The sequence below is a fragment of the Labrus bergylta genome, chromosome 4, assembly GCF_963930695.1.
Source record: "Labrus bergylta chromosome 4, fLabBer1.1, whole genome shotgun sequence".
NCBI lineage: Eukaryota > Metazoa > Chordata > Actinopteri > Labriformes > Labridae > Labrus > Labrus bergylta.
In genome coordinates this window covers 30868451-30887326 of record NC_089198.1, presented here as the reverse complement: position 1 = coordinate 30887326, position 18876 = coordinate 30868451, and the positions used below count along the sequence as shown (strand labels likewise).

Below are 18876 nucleotides of genomic sequence, written 5' to 3'. Positions count from 1 at the left end.
CTCATGTCTCATTATTTCAGACACCTTGATACTGTGCTATGATTGGTAAGGAACATGACCATGGCCTCATGTGATTGGTTAACTCTTGATTTTGTTCACTAAGGGATGCAAACTCCAACTGGCTTCCTCTGAGACATGACGGGAGTGCAGTAGTTAACGGCCACTGTAGTTTCACCAAACATCTACCACACTCACTTAGGAAAGGTCAGATGTGGCAGCAACAGAAGAAAGAGCTAAAATGTTATACAAAGTGTTTTCTTTTATTGACAAAATGAATCTGAAAACTGGGGATGCCTGGCTTCTGTGGAGCGCTGGTTCCATTGAAAAGACTCCTGAAGTCCAAACACCAAATAACCAGCTGAGGTGGCAGCGCAGATCTTGGTCACAGGCTGTGTGTACGTCACACTTATCAATGTAGGCTCAGAGCTCAACTACGGTACTATAGGTAGCAGGATTGCAAACTCCCCATAGTGAAGACAGATGTTTCTAGAAAGAGCTACACAGCTTTTGCCTGCTGTGGACTTTGCTGAACACCATTAACATCGTCACACAGGAAGAACCAGGCTTTTACAACGTTGGGAATGTGGGCTTGCCTGAAATGTATTGATCCAAGAAAAATATATTGTATGTTAAAATTGATTGAACACAGGCTACTGCAGGCCAAAGCCATCGCTCTGTCATCAATTGTGCAGACATGTCACCCCAGCCTTTCTTCCTCTGTCCACAACAATACTGTATACACAGAAAAGCCTGATTGTTCTTTCAAATGAATGTTAACTTGTAACACAGTAACGATTACATGATTCAAAACAAATACATTTTAGCAAAACTGTAAATGTGTTTTGGATGTCTGGGGTCGCCAGAGTTTTGTGAAGTCAAAGTGGGGTCACAAGGCCAAAAAAAAAAGCACTGGCTTTAACCTCGTTCCCCTCTGGGAGACTCCCAAAAAAGTACTGTGTCATAACCGGTGCGGCTTATTTTATCACCCCCAATTAACACATACTCCTTGTGTGCCACGGTCTGTACGCTGCAGGCACAGAGCAAGCTGGACAGAATAGAACGACCAAGAAAGGAAGTCAGAAAAGGAAACGCACAGATCATCCTGTCTATTTCAAAATAAAACACAATATACGGACTCTCAATCGTATTTTTCATCACTTTATCAACATTACGTCAAAACAGGCACCAAGTAAACAACATGTCATCCTCAGATAGACAAAACAACATGTTGTTTGCACGTTTTTCTCTTTATTCTCTTGTGATCTTGTAGTTCTCATGTGATGTGTGTACAGCTGATCATGGCTTCACTCATGCTCCAGTGGGGAAGCGTGTGCGCCGTCTACAGGAGCAAACGAGCAAAACTGTGGTGCTGACAGAACGCGTCACACACGACTATGTTGAAATTGGGGGGTTGTATTTTGGATATAACAATATTTAGAAGAACTGGGTGAATGATATCTTGACTGCAATCAAATTGCTAGAGAATCTTAAGATGACAGAAGACAACTTACCTGACAGCCTACCTGCAGAGGAATAAAATGATATGTAGATATAACTGCGGAAAACTGAGTATTGACACTGTTTTTGAAACATTTCTGCTCCCCCTACTTCAGCATAATGAACTTTGTTTCACACCAGTCGCTCACTTGAGTTGTTTTTTTACGAGCTTTATTTTTTTCTAATTAGCGTTACACCCCTGGCCATGCCACGACCACGGGGATGAAATGTCAGTTGATTGGTGGTATTCGACACTGTTTTAACTTCTGCCTCTGGCTCCTGTTGTTCTCAAGCTGTGACTTTCCCACGGGCAACAGTTTGCTATTTATAAATGTTTGTGTTTCCTTTTCACAGCTCAGGAGCAGAACATGCATAAATCAAACGGTACATTATGCATGGTTGATGTAAACTGGAAAAATGGTGAACCACGAGGACCTTTAATGTGTGTTTAATGGCTGCTGCTTGGTATGTTTGAAAGGCGGGCGGCTTTTATGACATTTAAATGGAAATGTACGCGCCGAGAAGAATATTCATTGAAGCAAATTGATCTAGTCTACATCTCATCTGCCGGATTTATTACCTGTTAGCATTAACGGTTACTGACACTGAGTATTCTCCAGGAAGAGGTCATTTTAGAGTTGAATATAAAGTGGTGAAAATGTAATATATATTTAGAAAATCAAGACTGTAAAAATTCTTCTTTCATGTTATTGGTAGAGAATCGTACGCACCAATGATGTTTATGAGCTGGGCATACTGGTTACACTTTGCTGGAGCCAAAGGATCAGGCCTTCAAAGTCTGTAACGAGAGCTCTAATAAACATTTTCACTCCTTTTTTTAAAGTTATTTTTTAGGCCTTTTTGCCTTTATTGGATAGGACAGCTGAATAGAGACAGGGCATGTTGGGAGGAGAGCGAGGGGGATGACCTACAGCTAAGGATTTGAACCCATGGTCGCTGTGACGAGTTCTACAGCCTCTGTACATGGGGCGTTGACATGGCATAACCGCTAGGCTATTGGCTAAAATATTGTAGAGAAAATGAACCAGGGGTCAGGTTGTGTACATACATTGTGTACATGTTTTCGTCTTTGGTTTGGTTTCCCAGCTCAGCAGCCGGAAAGTTTTACAGAATAGTGGAATTGTTCTTTATGACCTTTATTAGGTTAAACAACCCATAACCCTAGCTAGGTCAAATGACTAAATTGAATGTGAGGGCAGCCTCATAGGATGACTGATCACACACTATTCACAGCATGACTCTGTTTTCCCTTGATTCTAAACAGGAGTCAAGCTTAACGGCCCACTTCCAGCAGATGCGTGTTCAGTCTGTCTCTGCTCCATTATGGCAAAAAAGTGAATCTGGAGAAAATGACCAACGCTGCCTTTAAGTTACAGTACATTAAAGAAACATTATGGCTGTTTGTTACAGCTACTCATGAACAAAGAGCGTTTAGGAATCAGGAATGTGGGGTAAAAATGATCAGAAGACTACACCTCCCTACAAGACTTAAACAAAGATACATCCTCATCAGCTTTGGACTCGGGACACCTGAATGACTGTGTTCTGTGATTTATTGGAGTCATTCTGGTGTGGAACCTTGTTGTGAACCTAAACGGCATTGAGACAAAGAATGATGGAGTGGACAAATGAGCGAGTTCAACCGAGAGTCACTTGCAGAAGCTGACAAATGAGGACATCAGCCGTGTGAGTGGAAGACGAGTCACGTCGCTGCAGAACAATCAACCGAATGAAAAATGGCGTTCTTCATGTGAGACTTTGTCTCTTTAATACGCTGCACAGTCGGTGCATAGTTGTCACAATGTATCGATTTTCTCTTATTGATGTCCGGGAGAGTAATGCTCGACAGTCTTTGTCTTATTGGGAGCATGCATATTCATCCACCTTCAATCATCTCTGTCCTTCAGCTCCCTTTATTTATTTCTTCTTCACCCTTGTTCATCAGCAAGGCACTTTAGAAAGGTTCTTGTAAAACAATTGGTAGCTAACTAAAGAAGTGGCGGCTGTGGCTTAGTGGTAGAGTTGTTTGTTCTCTCCACCGTTTGATCCCCAGCTCCTGCAGTCATGTCCAATGTGTCTTTGGGCAAGACACTTAACACCAAATCCAGACATACTGCGTGCACGCTGCGGTCCGTCAGTCACCGCCCCACTGGATCTGTTTCTGGAACAGTCATGAGTGGCTGTACACACATCACATGAGAACTTCAAGATCACGTGGGAATAAAGAGTAAAACGGTCAAATAACATGTTGCTTTGTCCTTCTGATGATCATTTGTCGGTCGTTTGGTGCCTGTTTTGACGTTATGTTGATAAAGTGATGAAAAATACAATCAGGAGTCTGTATATTGTGTTTTATTTTGAAATTGACTGGACGCTCTGTGCGTTTCCTTGTCTGACTTCCTGTCCAGCTTGGCGTGTGCCTGCAGCGTCGATAATAGACTTGTGGCGTATTTCAAATGGAGCAGAGACGTAGTGGCGCTGCTGGCATGCTCCGGAGATGGAGCGCGGCGTGGAGTGGCAGCGAAAGGAGACATAGAACGCGGCGCGCACGCAATATGTGGAAATTGAACCCCAAGGTGATCCTGCTGCTTTGTCAGCATCATCTTCAGTCAGAATCAGAAATACAGTATAGTATAGATAAGTTTACAATAAACTAAAAATAGAAATCACAATATAATAAGCATAAGTACCAAGTGAAAGCAATAATAAAAGTAGTAGTAATAATAATCTATGTTCAAGCGCAGGTAATTGAGAATATAAACAGTATTTACAAATATAAATATACGTTCACTGATGCATTAATAGTGTAGATATTGAATGGTTTATGTATTGACTAGTCTTCAACAGATTGCACAGTTTTAGTAGAAACATAGTCCAGAAAAATTGCAGACTCAGTGAGTCAGACTCTGACCCTCAAATGGAAGAGTTATAGAGTCTGAACGCCACAGGCAGGAATGACCTCCTGTGGCGTTTCGTGGTGCATCTTGGGGGAATGAGTCTTGCACTCAAAGTGCTCCTGTATTTTGCCAGCACGTCATGGTGGAGTGGGTGAGAGACATTTTCCGAGATGCCACGCAGCAAGCACAGCATCCTCCTCTCTGACACCCCGCCGTCAGAGAATCCAGCTCCCCCTCCACAACGTTGCTGGCTCCGCCAATCCGTTTGTTGAGTCTGTGGGGGTTACCCTCAGAGTCAGCAGCGTTTTAATGTGATTAAATGGATGCGTTAATACTGAAGGTCACTTTACATAGCAGCCTCTACCATCAGTGTGAGAATGTGCAGGTCTGACCTGAAGTGTAAAGCCCTCTGAGTAGTCAGAAGACGAGAAGTCCATTTACAATTTTTAGTGAAATAAAAACTGTCTATAGAATCCTGAAACAAAATGCTGCACCAGTATAAACCTGTTTCTTCGTTTTCATCTGCAGATGTCATTTTCTAAAGATCAATGTTTGACATTTAAATCTCAGTTATTATTTCGGTAAAAGTTCCCCATGCTCTTGGATTCTCAGAGATGATATCCAGACTTGGATGAATTCAGTTAGTTTGATCATTTATGATAGATTACATGTTCTACCATGTCAGAAACGCTGTGCTGTACAATTTATAAGATATCTCGACTCGCTCTATAAATAAATAAATCTTTTTGAAATGTGGAAACCGCGGGCCAGATTCATTCATTTCCATTTCTGAATGTACAGTACATGACTGAATCACAGACAGAATACTTCACACTCTTTGGTTTAGGTTTCATAGCTCTTCAAAGACTCTTTTTGAGGTCGGCGCCTGCACGCCACAAACACAAACTTCTGCTGCGATAAATACTGTTAATGATGTGAGTTGGCTGACTGAAGTGACATTTCAAGTGTCTCAGTCTGTGACATCAGAGCTGCTGTGTGACTTTTAGTGCAATAAGAGTTCATTATTTTCAAATACAGGAGCAGGATTTGTGTGAAAAGACAGTTTGTCCCCTCGTTCTTACACCCCTGTCTTCACTGTATCCCTCTTCCAGTCGTTTCTTTTTCCCTCCTCTGTTTATTGTTGGATGACTGAGTGTTTCTCTCTCTAAACAGGACCTCCCATTTCCTCCTCTCTCTCTCTCTCCTAACACCAGGCAGAAGAACTTTGCCCGAGGCATCGAGCAGCAGCTCCCAGATGGCATGGTGGTGGCATCGGTGCCAACAGAGGTTCAGTGCCATGAGGAGCTGTCGGACCCCGTGCCCGACCCAGAATACCTCACAGGTATGAAACCATATTTCATAGTTCAGTCTGCGAGCTCACAGCTGTGTGGTAGCACTTTATCAGCAGCCTGTCAGGAATCCTCATAACTCAAACTCTAACTTCACAGGGTTTGATAACTAATGCTGACGGATTTTATTTGAGTAACCTGATGGTTCTGCATTTACATTCTGTCTTTTTTTTAGTCGTCATTTATAACGTTTGGGCGTTCTGCCATGATGAAAGTAGGATTAGAAAGTCACCTCGTGCCAAAAGCTTCATTTCTGTTGGCCCCAGTGTCGACAACGTAATGGATCCATTCAGTTAACGATACGTGACACTCCACTCACAACCTTATTTTGCTCTTGAATCTGTCTCATGTTTCATGCTCAAGTTGATCCATTTCAAGTCTCACCTCAAAATAATGTCAGCAGGAACATGTGTTCTTAGATAAAGGAGACATGAGCAGACATACATCCATACATTTTGTACTGCATTTCACCTTGATAATGGATACAGTCTGATTGTTTTCTCCAGATCTCAACTTATTTATCTTGTTCTCAAGGGATAACAACGATGGTTCCCCTGTGATTTTGAGATCATTTCCGGAGAAAGGGGCTAGAATGAACTCTAACCACAGGAAAAACCAGCATCGTCAAACAAGATAACAAGATAAATAAGTTGAGATCTCAAGAAAACAAAAAGAAGTTCCATAAAATGTAATGATGCTTCTTTGCTTTTCGGTTTCTGTACGAAAAAGTGGCTTGTTAGCAGCTGGGGCACTTTCATACCTTCACACTCGCTGAACTGGTTTCCTTCTGTGTAGAATAGAATACAAAACCTTTATTGTCATTATACAACCGGACAACAAAATTGGAGGAGTCACATGGAGTATGTGTGAATCGGGGGAAAGAGAAACTGCGTTCACATGAGAGAAGAGATACGATGTATAGAAAACGTATTCACAGATGGTGTATTTTGCACAGTAAACAGGAAGCTTGCCAACATTAAAAAATATAAAAATGTATTTCACAGGCAGAAGAGCAAATGTTGCAAATGCAGGTGAAGACAAATTCATTCTGCAGTAGAAACATCTGTAACGTTCAGGTAAAAGAGAGACAAACATACTGTAGGTGTTGCTCAGGTAGAACGTATAATTGCACAGGAAGACGTTTTAATTGCACTTGTAAAATGGGATGTATTGGACTATTGATTTTTGCAACGCCACTGTCTAGACAGAAAATGTGATGAAACACATCCTGTGAGTTAAAATGAAACAACAGGTTTAAAATAATGGATTATTTATTAAAGGCAACAGGGTTAAGTTTTCTTTATTAGTACCTAGAAAAGAGAGGTGATTCAGCGTTCCAATAGAGACATACAACACTTAACATTACATTAGCAATTAAAGGAAACATTAGCAATGAAAACAGAAAAAGAAAAGAGCAGAGTGAGTCTCATGCTCATTTTTTGGTTTTCTTCAGATCTCTCAATGGCAGCCTTGGACTACTGACCCACTTTGCAGCGTGCTCGCTTCATTGTGCCGTGGAGGACTGTGTTGTCAGACAAGAAGCTTTCCTTTGACAATCATCTCAATTAATAAATACAAGTCATTTAGGGGCGATGTGGTTGTCCCCAAGCCATACTCTCTTTTTCATACAATAACTTTGGCTTAATTAAAGTCAGACAAAAACAAAGCCATGTACACATGGGTTGAACCATCACCGGCGGTGTTAATGAGTCAATGGAAGAAGCCATTTTGGGGTTCTCTTTATACAATAACATTGCTGCGTTGTTTGAGCAGCACCGCTTCTCCTGTGAGAAGGTTTCACCGTTGACACGGAAACAAGGAGACAAATAAGAAATAAATCTCAGCTTGCAAAATATCAAAATGTTTCCAGAAAGCCAAAGATTTGCATTCATTATCTACCGAGTTTGACCTCACTTTGTTTTGCTAAGTTGGACGCTTCCAGGCTTTAAATGTTTGAAATCACGCAGAGCAATCTTAGGCGTAAGTGTCTGATCGACCTCTCGGATGGAGGATAGCGTGGGTTTGCAGCATCAGTCCATTTTTTTCAGGAGCAGACGATAACATTTCCGTCATTCCTTCTCATTTTTGGTTCTTCAGCATGCAGCGAGAGAGCAGGCGTCTGTAATGGAGAGGTATCATCCCCCCGGCTCCGGTTGCATATGTAATATGTTTTTTTTTACTCCATGTTTGGAGAGAGGCTGAGAGAACTACAATAGCTGGTGTAAAATTAATAATTAGATCTCAACGTTTTATCTGGGAGATGCTTCATCCGGGGCAGCCTGCTGGCAAAGCTGATTCCGGGCACCTGTGTAACTGCCTGTGAATAGCCTTACAGTGTGGAAAGCAGCAGATTGCAGGATGGCTTTATCGCTTGTTGTTGATGTAACAGCGGGATGATACGAGGCCGGTCAGGGCAGCGATTCAAAATCACATCAAGCCAGGTTACGTCTGAGGTGATGGAGCACGGAGCAGCAGCGGCTCCAGCTCCAACTGTTGTTTATTAGAAACTTTTAGAGGATATTAAAACCGTCTAATCTAAATGGATCTTCTGCTGTCACGTCCCTGAGCTCCTGTCCCCTCCTCTTTGTGCTACAGCTCAAACCTTTTTATCCCGACATCGCCCCTGGGCTCACAGTGCACGCCGCCCAGAACAGAGAGAAGACACAGCAGCACTCCTCCTCTTGTGGGCCGCGGTTGGGCCTCCGCCGCTGCAGCGACTGCAGGCTTTTATTGAAGTAATATCATGAATTGAGATATCATTTCAAAGCATTCTGCAGGGTGCCATAGAAGCACACGGCGTTCTCTGGGGCACGGTGTTGCCTTTTTTTACTGTCGCAAACCAATCTGAGCCTGATGATAGAAATTTGCAGAGAATGATACAGAGGTCTGCAGGAAGAGGAAAGCTGTAACAATACTTCATAGAGCTGATGTCTTCTTTGTGAAATAAATCCTTTGAGCTTATTGTCTTTACAAAAGAAAGCCAAATACAACACTCGCTATCCAAACCTGAAACATCTATGGCCCCTAACATGTTTTTGCATTTTGTGTAAGATCACTAACCTCACTCATTTGGAAAAAAAAATAAGTAATGACATCTCAGGCCCCGTGTCCACCTAGTGTTTGTTTTTCAGTTGTTTTCAATGATTAGAGAGCGTTCACAGCAGAGAGCAGCCGCCTGGAGAAAAAGCACAGTGCCAAGCGTTTTTTTCTTCCGAGCACTCCGCCTTTTTTGTGCGGCCACTGCGAGTGCTCAAGTTGAAAGTCTGTCAACTTTTTCAGAAAGGCACTTCTTGACGTCACTGGCGCTCTTTTCCAAATGTAAGATATTCCCTGTAGTTTTGCAGCATATGGATTGTGTCTTATTCCCTCATCCTCTTTGCTCGGTGTCTGATCTGGTTAAAAAAAAACGATCTCAAATATAAAACGTGCAGTAAAATGTAACAGAGCCGTATCGGTCATACAGCGGCCGTTGTGAGGAGACAGGACGGACGTGCAGCGCTACTTCCACTTCATGAAAAACACTCCCAAGTGTACAGCCAGCGCTTTTCTGTCCGGAAAAAAACGTTTCTCTAACACTAATATGTGTCTTTAGTGTCGGGGCACTAAAGACACATACAAACCCCCCAATCATGAGAAAAGTCCATCCTCTCCGTCTTCTGCCTGCTCCACCTTTCAGAAAATGTGTGCTCAAACAGGCTGTTTAGAGATTTTCCCTTTGTGACAATACAAAGGGCAGTAACCCCTCCCAAAGAATCAGGTTTTGCCAAGTACATTTACACATACAAGGAATTTGACTTGTTCCTAAACAATTAACAAGGAAATAAAGCAGAACTAGCAACAACTTAAATAATACAGTATAAGAAGCTATTACAATATATAAAATAGAACTTAAAAATGTATATATATAAAATATAAAACATAAAAAATAAAAAAAATAAAAAAAATAAAAAATAAAAAAATAAAAATTTACAAAAGGTCCAATGTAGGAGCTGTGCCGGTGGGTGACGTCTCTGCCCAGGCCCTTCCAGAGAGGGGGCGTGGTCAGAAACAGCTCATTTACATATTTAAAGGTACAGACACAGAAACAGTCTGTTCTGAGCAGGGCTGAAATAGAGGGGTTTATAGACAAAGTCAAAGTCAACTTTATTGTCAATTTCAAAATATGCCAGACATACAGTGGAATCGAAATTCCGTTTGTCTCCGTCCCGCGGTGCAATACAACCAAAATAAGGTAAAATAAGATAAGGTAAAAATAGATAAATAAAATGAGGTAAAAATAAGATAAATAATATTTACAGTAATAAATTCTAAATTGTGCAAAGGTATAAATCCTAACTTGTGCAAAAGGTAGTAAGTAAAATACAATAAAATTTAAAGAAAAAGTGAACTTGTGCAATATGTGCAATGTGCAGTAAACTGAGTGTACAGAGTTTTTAGTCCAGAGTTCTTGGTGGAAAACAGGAGGGGGTTTCAACGTCCAGTGTTCGTGGGGGCAGAGGGGAGGGAAGGAAGAGAGGGGAGAGAGTTAAGCTTCCTGACAGCTTGGTGGAAGAAGCTGTTTCCCAGTCTGGTGGAGCCGGCCTCGCAGGCTGTGGTACCGTCTCCTCGATGGCAGGAGGCTGAAGAGGCTGTGTGAGGGGTGGGTAGGGTGGGTGGGGTCACGCACAATGCTGGTTGCTTTGCGGGTGAGGCGGGTACCATAGAGGTCCAAAAGAGAGGGGAGTGGGACACCGATAATCCGTTCAGCAGCCTTCACTGTGCGCTGCAGGGTCTTGCGGTTGGCAGCAGTGCAGCTCCCAAGCCACACAGTGATGCAGCTAGTCAGGATGCTCTCGATGGTGCCTCTGTAGAAGGAGCACATGATGGATGGGGGGGCTCATGCTCTCTTCAGCTTGCGGAGGAAGTAGAGGTGCTGCTGGGACTTCTTGGCCAGTGATCCGGTGTTGGTTGTCCAGGAGAGATCCTCACTGATGTGAACCACCAGGAACTTGGTGCTGCTTACTCTTTCCACAGCAGCACTGTCGATGGTCAGTGGGGGTTTAGGAATGGGGACTCTCCGGAAGTCGACAACAACCTCCTTGGTCTTGTCGATGTTCAGGAAGAGGTTGTTGTCTCTGCACCACGTGGCCAGTTGGCTGACCTCCATCCTGTAGTGCGTCTCATCGTTGTTGGAGATGAGACCAACCACTGTTGTGTCGTCCGCAAACTTCACAATGTGGTTGCTGCTGAAGGATGGAGCGCAGTTGTGGGTCAGCAGCGTGAAGAGCAGGGGGCTGAGCACACAACCTTGGGGGGCCCCTGTGCTCATGACGGTGGTTTTTGATGAGCTGCCGTCGACCCGCACTGTCTGAGGCCTCTCGCTGAGGAAGTCCAGCAGCCAGTTGCACAGGGAAATGCTGAGCCCCAGCTGGTCCAGTTTGCCGATCAGTTGCTGAGGGATGATGGTGTTGAATGCTGAACTGAAGTCTATGAACAGCATTCTGACGTATGAGTTTTTGGTGTCCAGGTGGGTCAGGGCTGGGTGAAGAGCAGAACAGATGGCATGAGATTCGCTTTGGATACCAAATCTTTTACTTTGCACCATTTTCCCCCGCAGTAGTTTGACACTTTAAAAGAAGAATGTGTGACATTTTACACATAAACAAATCAGAAATATGGTTTATCCTCTGTAAATGTCTAAAAGTCATGACTCTCTACAATCAGTGAGAAGCTCGAGTCCCCCTGGCTGTATTGTTGACAGAGCCATGTTAACATCATGTTTGCATGGACGGGACGGCCTTAAAGCTGTTTCAACCTGTTAACACAACGATGCAGACCACACACATTTGCAGCTCGAGCAAAGGGAAATTTTGTCCGCCGCTTGCACTTAATGGTGCTTAATTATGGTGCGTTTCATTTGATAACTCCTTCGTGCAAACGCGAGTGGAGAGGGGTTGGAGGTGTGCCGCTGGAGGAGAGCGGAGGCTTTAGAATAGCGGAGGTGTCTCCAAACAGCAGTTTGTTTTGGTTTGATGATGGTGCTCTCGGGGGCGACATCTACTGGACCCTTTAATATGAAGCCCAAAGAAGGTTGTCTTTCTATCAGTGTTTCTCAAAAGGAGAGGCAGGACTTGTTGTCTCTTCTATATGTTGTCCAGGTTGCTGCTCGGTACAAACGAACATCAGACATCTTTATTTTCTTTATAGTTCTCAGTTGAGTTTCTGACAATAGCTTTCTAACAAAGTCTCATGGCTGTGGTGTTGTACTGCACCAGACAAAAAGGCCCCGCCCCCTCTTTCATATTTGAGACATTTCTCAATGAACTGACAGTGTCTCATCACCCTGTCAGACGCAATGCAAGTATCATATCAACGCTTCATAAGAGCTGACAGGTTGTTAGCACAGCGCACCCTGTTGTGCTTCTGCCAAAGCATGTGTGTGTCATAGTAGTTCATGTTAAGCTGTATAGCTCATATAGAGGTAGTAAAGAGAAACTGTAAATAAGTCTTTCATGAGGTGTTGCACATCATTCAGAGTTTCTGAGTCATGTCCTCACTGTTAATCTTCACAGATGCTTTATTTTTGTGTTTGACATTTTGTCATGATTTCAGAAGAAAACATTTCCTTTAGCTGCATCACCAAAACTTTTCACTTTGTGATTGATTCAACTTCCTCTAGGATAGAACAATCTGTCCTCGTGCACAATGGCTGTTCATCTTCATCCGTTCCTGAAAAGTTGCTCTAAGTCGCCTTCAAAACTTGTTTAGAGATGATGATTTGTCACTTCTCTGTTACAGCTAACGGATCCTGAAAATTAATTTTCACCTCAGTATGACTCAGTGTGATTCATGCACCTGCCTGTTGGAGGTTGACAGATAACAAAAGACTTGTCGAGAAAAAAAAAAAAAAACAGGGAATAAAGAGTTGAGCATTTTTTTTCTTTTCAGAAATCTCTAAAAGGGACGTGACATTTTTTATCTTAAGTGGAGGAAACCTGCAAAAGCAAGTTGATAAAAATGATGAAAAGCATGTTTAATTAGCTTTCTTACCTTAACTCTGTGATTATTATTTTTGTAATATTAATTTTGTCTCTAATTTTTCTTGGTTGATGATGGCAAACCTGGTAGATTTCAGCATGACTTTATTAACTATAAATGTTTCTATGACGTCATTGATCAACAGCTGTGTGCCACATTGTGTAACAACTCAACACAACATAATTAATGTCCACATCTTTACATACGATACCATACAATATGAAACCAAACACAGGGGTGGCATTGCACCCCCTTTGAGATCTGATTGGCCGCCCCAGGTGCAACTAATGGACGTTACTTCTATGCAGATCTATCAAACTGTGATCTCCGTCCAGCCGTTCTGTTGTAGTCGACTTTCCTTCTGTTATAGTTCCTAACCACCTCAACTTTTTCCTCAAGATGTTCTGCCATTTTCAAAAGTATTCTTCTTTGTTGTGTTTTGCTGGTATGGCTTAAACTGATGCCTACACTGCTCGACACTGCCCCCACAGATACTCGATGGTATTTCAACATTCTGTATCTGTAGCCCCCAATTGTCCACATTACAACGCGGTCCTTCAGCACCAGTTTGCTGCCACTCGAGTAAATCATTGTGTTTCCACAGCGAGCGTCGAGGTCACGGTCCGTCTCTGGAGCGTGCCACCAGCGCCACTACGCTCTGCTCTGTTTTTCTTGTACTTCTCCTGTCATGTTTGTACAGCTGCTGACGGCCATGCTCCGCTGCGGCCACGTACCAGAAAATGATCCAGTGGGGGGCAGGATAAAACCGTGCACGCTGACGGACCGCAGCGGAGCACGGAGTATGTGGGGATTGGGGGGATAGCGCTCCCAGACAAACGTGGTGAAAAACAGACGGACAAAATGTGTTTATTTTATTCATTTATTAGCACATATATAAGAATACATCAAAATAGGATTAACAAAAACATAAAAGGTGTGTCAGGAGAGGTCAAAAAGCCAACAGGCTTATACAAGAGACCTCACCTCTTAAGAGACAAATAAATCAACTAAACAAGTCGAATTACACAATTTCAAAACAAAATTAAATATAAACACATATACAGTAACCTATACACGTATTCATACACACACACTTAGACACATACATACAATAGAAAAACTGAGAATGTTAACCCTCTATCAGCTAAATGAAACAGGCATTAATCTATTAAAAAGGGAGTGGAATGAGTGAGTTGAAGACGAAATCAACGCAAAGTGCGGACAGAAGGCGCTTTACATATCAGTATGTGTATCTGAAGAATCCTCTCACCCCATGTGGATATATCACAGTCGTTATGTTCTACTGTGCAGGAGGACTCGTTCTTATCGGCTCTTCAAAACAGATGGCCTGTCATACACTCATTGAATTTGTTCCTATAAACACTAGCTTCCTCTCTGCTGAATGACAGAGAGATGTTTGAAAACTGTTTCAAGCTCAGAAATCTTGGCTGGTGAAATAGTGCCAACATCCATATGAAGTCACCTGGGGGCGTCTTCTCACCTTACCCCACCTGTTCTCTTTGGCCTCCACATCTCCACTGAGTGCACAAAACACAGCGTCCAACGCGGTGCTCTCCAGCCCTTTGCCGGCTGGCTCGCCGCCACCGCCTCTCGTCTCCTTGGCAGGGCGTCAGCATTATCGCTGCGCCTGCAGTTAATTGCGAGGTTAAGGTAATTGTCCGTGGGGTAGACAGACGTGCAGGGGCTTCAGAACGTCTGTTGAGCCCGGATGAGCGCACGCCACGCCCTTCTGTCCCTCGCTGATTTTGAGCAGGTTTGGTTTCTATGGTCAGTGTATTTGTCACAATGTCAGCACTCCTTGTTCCAGCCCCTCTCTGGCCCTCGCAGGGGTGAAATCATTCATCTTTCTGTTCATTTCCGGGCTTGGAAGCCATTCATCAACGAGGCCAGAGACCTCCATCAATTATTCCGATGGGAGAAAGAGTGAGGAGAGGGAGGCTTTTTGAAAGGCAAATATATCTTGATTTAATTGGAAAGCAAGTATGCTCAAGGCTGCTAAGGAGATTCCCCCTAAGATGGAGCTTGAGAGATAATGGAGCAAAGAGAGAGAAGGACTAAAGGAGGAAAAGAAACAGTGGAGCGTTAAAAAAAGATGAAAATGTGAAGGATGAGATACCAAAAGAGAATCCGACAAGTGAACGGAGGAATTTCATTCTGCAGATTCCTCAGCAGAGACAGATAGCTGGAATCCATCGGTGAGGGTTAAAAGGGCAGCAGAGGGGTCTCGACCTGTTCTCATCCTCAGATAACAGCCATATAATGACACTGCCTCGGCTATCTCCAACACACACATCACATCTGTGTCTGTATGTTCAGACGGATATATAACACAGCAGCGATAGCCGAAGGTGAAATATTCGCCTCTGCCAGTCAGCATGGCTCTGCAGACGGCCCCGCTGTCGTCCGTCATCAAAGCTGACGATTCATGCTCATAGGTTTGGAGAAACGACTGACCCAAGAGTTTAAGTGCTCAGAAGAGACGTTTCAAAAAAGAGAGAGCAAACTTAAGATTGCTGCTCATGCTCTTTTTCTCAAGCTTTCTGCATTTCAGGGAGACTTATTTCCTCTGTGTTGTGTGTCATACGTTAAGGTGATAATTAGGGCTGCCATGAAACCAGAATGTTAAAATGTCCATATGATACAAGAAAAAAAAAAAATAATATTGACACCTATGTAGACACTGAAAAATAATTATCTTGTGCACACAAGTTATTACATAGATTATGACTTTTTGGGACTTCAGGGTCTCTGTAGATATTTGTTTTTTTAAACCATGGCAACAAAAAAAAGTCTGTCGCCAGCCCAAATTTCAAAAGAAAATCTTCTAAATTACCTTCTGAAGCGCACTCCTGCAGATTGTCTAAATTGCACAAATATATTGGCAACATTTCGGTAATGATGTACTGTATCTGTACACTTTAGACAATGTCTTTCTTTAAAAGACATAAACCTAACTTATCCATCTTTATGAGACTTAAAACAGATTTCAGAAACATCACCACTGCTCTCTCTCTCTTCTTGCTTCTGTCACCTTCAGGTTAAAAAAAGATGACTGAAGATCTGATTTTTTTCAAAAAAAGTCTTAGTACTTTCAATATGTGGCGGCTGTGGCTCATCGCTTAACTGAAAGGTCGTGGGTTCGATCCCCAGCTCCTGTAGCCACATGTCCGATGTGTCCTTGGGCAAGACACTTAACCTCAAGTTGCTCCCACTGCTTCTTTGACCGCATGTGTATAAATTCAACACCAGAGTTTGACGCTTTGTCTATATATTATTATATTCTTTATTTTCTATATTTATTTTCTTTTTGTGAGTTTTAGCGATGATAACTTCAAATGTAATGGCAGAAAGTATTATTTTCAAATGTCATACTTGTTTGGCTATTGATTAAATTTTTCTGAGATCATCTGTGACTTTACATTATCTTGACTGAAACATTTTTCAAAAAGGGGGTTTTTGTCCCCCCAGGACAAAACAGCCCTGAGTTAGGAATGGTCGTTATCAACTTGTGATGTCCCAGAGTATGGGCTAACTGGAAAATACTAGTGAAAAAAAATGAAACAAAAAACATCCTGATGGATGGACCTGGCTCCCGGACTAGTTGTCCTATGTGAACAAGAATGTTTTAACACCTTTAATATTCCAGTTGGTATTTTACTTTTTGATGCATTTTCTTAAGTAGATATGTGCATACAGGAGATGGGATTTTTTTGTATCCCATCACAGACTGCAGAGTCATTTTTTTATATGAACTGTCACCACATAGTTTGTGGACCTGAAGAAATTATCACAGTTTCCAAAGCCTAATTGATTTGAATCCACACACACAAGTTTCACTTCGACCTTAACCTTACAGTCGCTGCAGTGTTCAGATGTCATTGTTCTGTTTTGTTGTTTTTTATGAAGAGCCTTGAGAAGTTGCCCAATGGCATCCTCGTTTGATAAACAGATCTCTGTGAAGAAAAAAAAAGATAATAAGTCAAAAAGTGGAAAATAAAATCAAAGCTTTTTTTTCCACATTTCTTTGCAGACAGAATATAAATAAAGCTTTTTATTGCTTTTCATTCCATGCCTTGTTGTTTCTACACCACCTTTTTATCCGTCAGGTTTATTAAACCGTCTCTCTGTTCGGCACCTTCTAGTTCTCTATTTTTTATTTATTTATTATGTCGACATGATCAAATGTTGTAAGCTTTATGAGATATTATGAAGGGTCTTTTGTGCCCTCGACACTGGTGAGAAGAAAAGCATGCAGAACCCCGAGCAGGATGACATATCGATAACAGCCCCTCCGATTTGATTAAAACCACCAGGACAGATTCACTTCCTCGAGGTGAGGGCTTTTTCGTATTGACGAGATTTGTCTTCTTGCTTTGCTGCTGATTATATCACAGGAGCATATTGCCACCAGCAATCTTGTCTTCCCTGCGATTCCCGGTGTTCTGTATGTATGTGTGTGAGGGGTAAATGAAGGCAAAGCTTCTGTGCTTTTCTGTCCTGCATTCCAACTGAAATGTGAAATCTTTCCCACAAAGTTTGTGAATCTCGTCTCTGGTCTCCTCTTCTGCATATCAGGGATTGAATTGAAATCTGGCCCAGGATACAAACAAGCTAAAATGTATGAAATCACTGCTGGATTATTTTTTTTTTTTTCAATTAGAATCTGGCTTGACATTTGTGCTGAAAGGTTAAGACACAAAGTGAAATGCCAATTGTTCCAAACTCGGCTCCTATCCATTAATAAAACATGCTTATTGGTCTGGATTGCATTTTAGGGGGTAATGCTTATCATTGCAATCAGTGCATTTGAATATTAAGAGCCTTGATTAGATTTGAATTGATCACACCGCCTGCAGGAAGTGAGCATCTTCATTTATTTATTTATTCTTTTCTCGTCCAGAGATGGAGGCCCGAGTTGTGTCCTCATCAAGGTCATCCTTTGTGTTCCTCCATTCCCCTTGTCTTGTCATATTCAACCTGGCATCCCCCAGGGGTCTGCCCACGGCCTCTCCGCACACTCCCCCATGCCACCAGCCTTTAGATATGTCAGCGTCGAGATGGCACATAATCTATATTTTATAAGGCCTTGATATAATTGGTGGCAGTGAGGGAAGGTCGTGCCTTCAGGGGGCCCTCGTCTTCCCCCAAGAGGCTTCCAGAGACAAAAACCCTCAAACAGCATTCCTCTGGTGGAGATGTGGACTGGACACGAAGAGGCGGACGAGACAGGCGAGTGCGGCGAGGACAGCGTTTCTAAAAAGGGAGCGGAGAAGCCGAATGCGCCCGAGCGCGGCAATTATTTAGAATGTATTTACTTTGAGAAACATTGCGGGGGCTATAATTTATTCAGCACTGAGACGTATCCTCCAGTGAATTCTTAAGCACAAACAGCAGTCATGGCTCACAGCGCTGATCTGGTGTCACAACGAGAGAAGAAGCGTTTTTTATTTTGTGGGGATTTTGTTGAGATCAAAGTTATCACACATGAAGTTCTTTAACTCTATTAAAACGGTGAAACTTTGTTTTCTCAGATTTTGTGTCACTTGTCTGGAGGATGTAATTGCTTCGATGTAGAGGAATATCATTTAGTTGTTTGTGTTGTGGCTGCTGTGTACAGGACACACACACACACACACACACACACACACACACACACACACACACACACACACACACACACACACTCTGTAACAACCACCTCATTGATTCTGAGTAATAACAACACGTCTGTCTTGTCATCTGTAACGTTGCTTTCTGTGTTTTAAAGCCACTTCTATTACATTTATTGACATGGATCTTTAGAAACAATCAAACTTAAGACTGAAAAAAGAAAGCAGTCAACTACACTTGCACTAGATGTGTGTATTGAGTGACGTTCCCTTATCGCTTATCAGAATACCTGCCCTTAATCTTTGCGAATAGTTTCCATAGAAACATTAGGTTGTTGCAGTCCCGCAGGATTACATTTCATAGTAAGCACAAGAATCATTACAGCATGTAGGACACCTGTATGTGCTCGGCTCCCAATATAAATATTATATAACATACAGAATATCATAAGTATGAGGCGACTT

At 42.4% G+C, this 18876-nt stretch overlaps 1 protein-coding gene across 6 annotated transcripts in view; it reads left to right on the top strand.

The window, feature by feature from the left end:
• Positions 1-18876, top strand: part of astn1 (astrotactin 1) — a 415934-nt gene that overhangs the window by 185338 nt on the left and 211720 nt on the right. For all 6 annotated transcript variants that reach the window (XM_065954366.1, XM_065954365.1, XM_065954364.1 and 3 more), the window contains one exon: positions 5630-5757. In XM_065954366.1, the coding sequence (XP_065810438.1) occupies positions 5630-5757 (128 nt within the window). The remainder of the gene's footprint in view (positions 1-5629; positions 5758-18876) is intronic.